The sequence below is a fragment of the Ammodytes marinus genome (genome assembly GCF_949987685.1).
Source record: "Ammodytes marinus genome assembly, chromosome: 22".
NCBI lineage: Eukaryota > Metazoa > Chordata > Actinopteri > Uranoscopiformes > Ammodytidae > Ammodytes > Ammodytes marinus.
In genome coordinates, this window is record NC_137226.1 from 2,787,775 (window position 1) to 2,795,274 (window position 7,500).

Sequence of the window (7,500 nt, forward strand, 5' to 3'; positions counted from 1 at the left end):
ACAGAGAGACAGAGAGAGAGAAAGAGAGTTGTGCATACTTCTTTATATTGTTATGGTAGACGGATAGATAGACAGATAGATAGACAGATAGACAGATAGATAGATAGATAGATAGATAGATAGACAGACAGACAGACAGACAGACAGACAGACAGACAGACAGACAGACAGACAGACAGACAGACAGACAGACAGACAGACAGACAGACAGACAGACAGACAGACAGACAGACAGACAGAGACAAACCTTCTCACTGTTCTTGTACTTGTCCCAGCTCTTCAGCATCTTCAGCCACTTGGACGTTCTCTCCACCTCCACGTGTTTATGCTGAAGACCACAAGTCACACATTTAAGTATAACCGTGCAATAAAATAATCAAAGACCTACTTCACTGGTGGGAATATGAAGGTGTATTGAACTCTGAGATCCTATGTTGTATAAATGTGCAAAAACGTTAGAAATCGGTTCATCCTAGCCTGAGAAAAGGCAGAAAGAGTGTTTTATGGTCTCACTTAGGGCTGCAACTAACGATTATTTTGATAATCGATTAATCCGTCGATTATTTTCTCGATTAATCGATTAGTGTTTTGGCCCGTAAAATGTCAGAAAATGGTGAAAAATGTTGATACATTTTCCAAAGCCCATGTTGACGTCCTCAAATGTATTGTAATGTCCAACACACACGGATATTTCAGTTAACTGTCATAATAGGATTAAAGAAACCAGAAAATATTCACATTTGAGAAGCTGAAATCAGAGAATTTGGACATTTGTTATAAAAAAATTACTTGAAACGATTAATCGATTATCAAAATAGTTGGCGATTATTTTAATAATCGATTCTTCGATTAATCGTTGCAGCTCTCACTGTCTAACCCTACATTTTTTCTAAAATATTCATCTCTACATTACTTCATGGAAATGCTCTCAATGACAATATTCTTATTGAGAATTTGGTAGAAATGTTGTCAGTAGTTCATATTATAAAACCAAAATGTTCATTCTACTCAAACATATGCCTATAAATAGTAAAACGAGAGACACTGAATAATTGGAGTGGTCTCTTTATTTTTTTCCAGAGCGGTATATCTTTTTCAGCTGCATTCACGTCCTAAGGGAATTACTGTCAGAGCTTTATGACAGCTGTATTCTCTGTGAGTCAGAGATAGCACTGTGGGTTCAATGACGTTAGAAGCCGCTGTGATGCTAAAGCTTTCTGTGAGTGTTGAGTTCTGACACAACATTCACACAAAGTTGCGAAAAGGCACTTTTTTTTTAACCTTTATTTATACAGATAAATCCCATTGAGACCGAAGACTCTTTTACAAAGGAGACCTGTTTTTCCTTTCCCACGTTACTATTCACACACACATTCATACACCGATAGAGCAGGCTAACTATCGACATTCACACGAGGCAAGGTGGGTGAAGTGTCTTGCCCAAGGACACAACAACTATGACACAGGTGGCAGGGCGGGGATCGAACCTCCAACCCTTTGATCATCGGCCGACCCGCTCTACCAACTGAGTCACAGTCGCCCCACTTCTAGTCAGTCCCTTGCACTTTGTCCGTCAAAAGTGCAAGGGACTGGAATTCAATCCCACAGCATATCAGGGAACTAAACACATACAAAGCGTATACCCATGACAAAGGCATTAAGACAAAACTATATACAAATAGCATTCTTTGCACTGACGGTCTTGTTTGCTGTTACATGTCATTTCTGATCATCAGAGGAAAAATGAGACTGTTTCAGAAATATTGAAAAGTTCCTCGTAGCTCCTTTAAAGATAAGCAAGTGTGTGTGTGTGTGTGTGTGTGTGTGTGTGTGTGTGTGTGTGTGTGCAAGGCAGTGTCTCACCTTCTCCTCCACAGAGTCGTAGGATGGAAGTTCATTCTGACTGAAGAGAGAAGAAGAAAAGGGAAAGAATGACGTCATACATAGTCCAGGGCCCATCTCTTAAATCCTCTGTAAACCTATAGGTCTAAAATAGTAAAAATCAACAAGCTTTCACAAAAATCTTTATCAATTAAGCAATATCACATGAGAGGGAGCATGTTGTCGCTCTATATCAGCACTGCTGTGATTCGGTCGTAGGCACGAGGCCGCAGGCCGAGTGCCGAAGAGAAACACAGCAGCGCTGATATAGAGCGACAACATTGTGACCTCGAGTGTGATATTGCTTTTATACAGCAGTTTTACAACTTAAATTCACAAGTTAACTTTAAAATCTTATCTTTAATCATTTAAGAATGTATTTGCTTCCGCCAACACAAATAGTCCGACAACAGCAGTCAGAGCGGAGCACGTTGCTAAGCAACATATCAACAACTTGACGGGAGCTCGTCCTGCTTTGTTTACTCTGGTAACATTAACCACGACGGCCCGATGTCCCGTAAAAATCACCAAAGTAAAGGAACAGCGGATTTTAATCTAGTTGGTAATAAGGTCCGCTGCCCATTCCAAACCCCCATGCTTCATTTCCCAGAGTTTATGAGTGTATTTTGGCCCGGGGGAAGTAACGTTATACAATGAGGTGGGAAAGCTAGGCTAAAGCTAGATGCTGCGCTCGTATTATTCAGCAGCCAGAGTTTATCTCCACACACTATTGCTGTCTTCAGTAACGTGAGTGTGAGCGACTACCGCACACTGTCTCTGTCTGTGTGTGGCAGCGATGCCCTCTCAAAGGGGAGAGACTCGCCACAGTCAACCTGAGTCACACACACACACACACACACACACACAGGTTGCGTTCCGAATCGCATACTCTTTCTTTTTTCTATTCTACATACTACATCTGACGATAAAAATAATCTAGTTAGGATGCAGGCATACTATTGGGACATACTTTTCTCTCTTATTTCATCATAACATTGCGCCTTGATCTTGCCTCTTGCTTTTGTATCCGTCGCATCCCCGTTTGTTTTCATATGGAGGCTTCGTCGATGTTACGTCACTTCACGTGCGCACTGGATTGTGGGTCAGAATCGCCCAAATAGGATGCACTTTTCAACACTAACAATCTTGGCCGCATGAAGTAGGACATCCGGGTACTTCTAACCATCCTAAATCTGGCCACAAGAATCGGGACATCCTACATCTTTTTTCTACATACTATATAATAGAAAGTGTGCGATTCGGAACGCAACCACAGTTTACACAAGTGAAGCTCCGGCTCGTCAGTGAGCGGACTGATTTTGTCAGTTTGGTGAACAGTCAGAGTGATGTTGTTCGCTCATATCAGCACTCCTTCAGAACGCATAGAAGGTCTCTCGTCCAATCAAATCACTCGCTCAGAACCACTGCTGTATAAACTTAAATGACAATATCTGCCTCTCTTCAGATGCTTTACTGTCATGAAACTAACTCCCTACATGACATAGTTTGGAGGATCTTTGTGGATTTGGGTTTACAGTAACAAGTGCATTAAAGCCACTACGAGTAACATGGTCCCTTGGCGTCCCCTTTGGACAAAAGCGGCAGTATTTTTACGACGCCCGCTGTCGCAAAGCTGTTTTCTAGCTCGTGCCACGCGCGTGAGTGTGAACTGAGAAGGGCGCAATATAGTGCATGTCCGTGTGTTGAAAGTGTGAGGACTCTTTTCGGCTCCGTGAGAGTGGTTTTGACACTGCATCAACTAATGCCAGTCAGTGCTACACACACCTGATTGCAATGAGTTGATGCAGCAGCGTCACCTAACTACTCTCTCTCTCACGGAGCTGTGTCCTCACAGAAAGCGAATGAATGAGAGACGGCAGTTAGTAGACTATGGATCACGATGAGGTAATGTGTTGTGTTGTTGATGTAAATAATGACTATTTCAGATAACGGTTATCTGATGATGGTGAAGCAAAGCAAACTTTGTGTTAGTACCAACCGCTCATTCATTTAGGAGTAAACACTGCAGTCTAGTTTCGCTCTCGTGAAATTGTATACACGTTGCTTGTCAACGCCCTCGTCCCCCCGTTGCCTATATCACTCTCCCTTTTAGCTTTTCTTCATTGCATTCTCTTTTTTCTCTTTGATGGTTCAGCCCCGTTATCAGTCATTATGACGACAAATAACTGTCTCAAACAAGGCTCCCGCTCCCCTTCCCTCACCAGGAGGGATAGGCTTCTCAAATCGCGTTGCTGCGCCACACTGAAATCTGCGACCAATAGGGATATGTGACCATAGAGCCTGCACGAGCGAACCGAAAATTGGACTGGGTGTGCGACCAGACCAAATGCAGTAATAAAAACTATATAAAAACGTCTTTCTTTGCACTGATGGTCTCGTTTGCTGTTAAAGGTAATTTATGATTATCAGAGGAAACATGAGGCTGTTTAAAAGATATTTAAATGTTACTCGTAGCCGCTTTAACCCCCAGTTTATTATTAGTAGTGTGTGTGTGTGTGTGTGTGTATGCGTGCGTGTGTGTGTGTGAGAGTATGTTTGTGTGTGTGTGTGTGTGTGTGTGTGCGCGCGTGCGTGTTTGTGTGCGTGTATGCGTGTGTGTGTGTGTGTGTGTGTGCGTGCTTGTTGTCACATTTTAGTTCTAGATAAGATTAAGTCGAGCTGCCAGGAACACCAGAAATACAAAATGTTCACAGTCACACAAACAGGAAATAACACATTAGACATTCCTGAATTTCTTGCTGTGTGTGTGTGTGTGTATATGTGTGTGTGTGTGTGTGTGTGTGTGTGTGTGTGTGTGTGTGTGTGTGTGTGTGTGTGTGTGTGTGTGTGTGTGTGTGTGTGTGTGTGTGTGTGTGTGTGTGTCTTTGTAAGGTTCAAAGACTCATAAGTAGCCAAGACGAATCCAGTAAATCAGAAATAAAATAAACAGTGAAAGAGGAATGCCTAGTCTGATTGGAGACAAATGGACACAAATACTTTTCACTTGTTCTTGGCTTTGATACACAACATTGAGGCATAACACACACACACACACACACACACACACACACACACACACACACACACACACACACACACACACACACACACACACACACACACACACACACACACACACACACACACACACACACACACACACACACACACACACACACACACACACACACACACACACACACACACACACACACGCTATAAAGAGACAATTGTGATGATTTGATTACCATTTTTTTTGTATTAATTCATATTTTGGCATTTTAGGATATTTCGCTAAAAGGCTATAGAAAAAGCCAAGTTTGTCAACAGGCAAGCATCCAATTCAACACAAAATACCAACGTTTTTTTTCAGCGCGCACACACAGTATGGACTAGGGGTGTGAACGTTTACAAAAATGCCTAACCGTGTACACGACAATTTTTTTTTCGTGTACACGGTTAACCGTGACGTCATTGTCCTCGTGCCCCCGCCGTCCTGTAGGCGCGCGCGCGCACACACATACGCGTTCGTTCGCCTGTAAACACACAATTGACATGATCTACGCTCGTTTACACACCTCTTATAATAGGTCCATGGTACACACACACACACACACACGTTCGCCGTCATAATCGCGCTTCATTCAATTCCTGATTAGTATAGCCTATCGCTTTCTACATGTCCACGTTAAATGCATGTTGAACAGGTGTTATAAAGTTCGGGCTACTTACGAGCGTAGTTCACGTCAACCGGGTAACTTTAATCTTTAGGTTATCTTTCATCACTCTTCCGTTGCTGTGAGTCGAGCCCCAGCACGGCGACTCCCCGTGTCTGTGTGTGCGCCGATACACACACTCACTCACACTCACCGAGGGACAGACAGATTCTCGGCAGACTAGCTTTTATCCTCCCCAATTAGTTTATTAGTGATGTAAAATCAATAAACGCGTGTCTCCAGAACATATTTAAAAACTTTAAAATTTGAAGAAAAAAAAAGAAAAAAAGAAAACGGTTTTCGTTTATTGATTTTTCCTAAACGGTTATGATTTACTAAACGGTTACACGTGTACACGTGTACACGTGCACACCCCTAGTATGGACAGGTAGCAGATCTTTTTCTGAGCTCCTGCACCAGTGTCAGGGAGTGGGATGGTTAGAGGGGCACCAGTTTGTAAACGCTGCCATACTGAGAAATACAGAGAGGGTTTTGTGGAGCTGATAATAGGCTTAATCAACTTTGTGTCAACTCGTTTGGCGATGGCTTGAATGTAACAGACATTCATTAATAGGAAAAAGTTACGCACTATAGCTTTAAATATCTATTCTTTCTCTTTACATTCAGCTTCTTAATCCTTCACAGCACAGAGATCTTTTGTCTTCTTGTTCAACTGAGTCAAAGACCGTCACCTCAGGCTATACTCTGTCCTTGTCTCAAACAATCACATATCTCACTCTCTGTCTCTCTCCTCCCTCTCTCTCTCTCTGTGTCTTCCTCTCTCTCTCCCCCACTCTCTCTGTATCTCTTCTACCTCTCTCTCTCTCTTTGTCTTCCTCTCTCTCTCCCCCACTCTCTCTGTATCTCTCCTCCCTCTCTCTCTCTCTCTCTCTCTCTCTCTATGTCTCTCTCTCTCCTCCTATCCCTCTCTAACTCTCTCTCTCTTTGTCTTCCTCTCTCTCTTCCCCACTCTCTCTGTATCTCTCCCTTCTCTCTCTCTCTCTCTCTCTCTCTCTCTCTCTCTAACTCTGTGTTTTAACGAATTTGGTTATTATGTTTTTAACATTTTCTGTGTAAAATGGTCATAAATTGTTGAAAAATACTGAAAATAAAGGTTTAAAAAAAATAATAATCTCCCCCCCCCACCCTCTCTCTCTCTCGTGCGTGTGTGTGTCTCTCTCTCCCTCTTTCCCTCTCTCTCTGTCCCTCTCTCTCTCTCTGCTCAAACTGATCATTGTGGTTAACCAGACAGCTTCCTGAAGGCATGTGCCAGCCTATATATACAGTACATTTAAATATATAAAAACCCCTGTTTAAGAGCCTGGGTGAACCCACACACACACTCAGCACTTTAACACTGGCATCCACAGTCTTTCATTTACCACACACACACACACACACACACACACACACACACACACACACACACACACACACACACACACACACACACACACACACACACACACACACACACACACACACACACACACACACACACACACACACACACACACACACACACAGCCTTTCATTTACTCCATTTTCCCTTCGGTCCCACTGTTCAGACTGGGGCTTTAAAGGTGGAGTCAGTGATTCTGGAGAACGCTTGTTTTCAAAGTCACTTTCTGTCAAAATCAGTGAATATCTCCTCATGATCCACTACCTGTCTGTACTGTGTGTCTAGTGTTAATACACAGCCTAGGCTCTGTAAACGGGTATGTAAACAAAGGGCTATGTAAACAAAGCGGGGCCCACCGTAGCTAGCAACATGTGTGTTTACCGAGCCTACTCTGTGTAGTAACAAACACAGTACGGACAGGTAGCGGATCATGAGGAGATATTCACTGATTTTAACAAAAAAAAATATTTCGACAACAAGCGTTCTCCAGAATCACACAGT

The 7,500-nt window shown here is 42.8% G+C and overlaps 1 protein-coding gene across 1 annotated transcript in view; it reads right to left on the reverse strand.

Annotated features, from left to right (window-relative positions):
- The window catches only part of usp6nl (USP6 N-terminal like), a 28,843-nt gene that overhangs the window by 20,704 nt on the left and 639 nt on the right, over window positions 1–7,500 (reverse strand). Inside the window, exons 2-3 of the mRNA XM_080051427.1 lie at window positions 1,864–1,903; window positions 248–328 (exon numbers count right to left, since the gene is read on the reverse strand). Coding sequence (XP_079907553.1) covers window positions 248–286 — 39 coding nt within the window. The 5' untranslated portion in view covers window positions 287–328; window positions 1,864–1,903. The remainder of the gene's footprint in view (window positions 1–247; window positions 329–1,863; window positions 1,904–7,500) is intronic.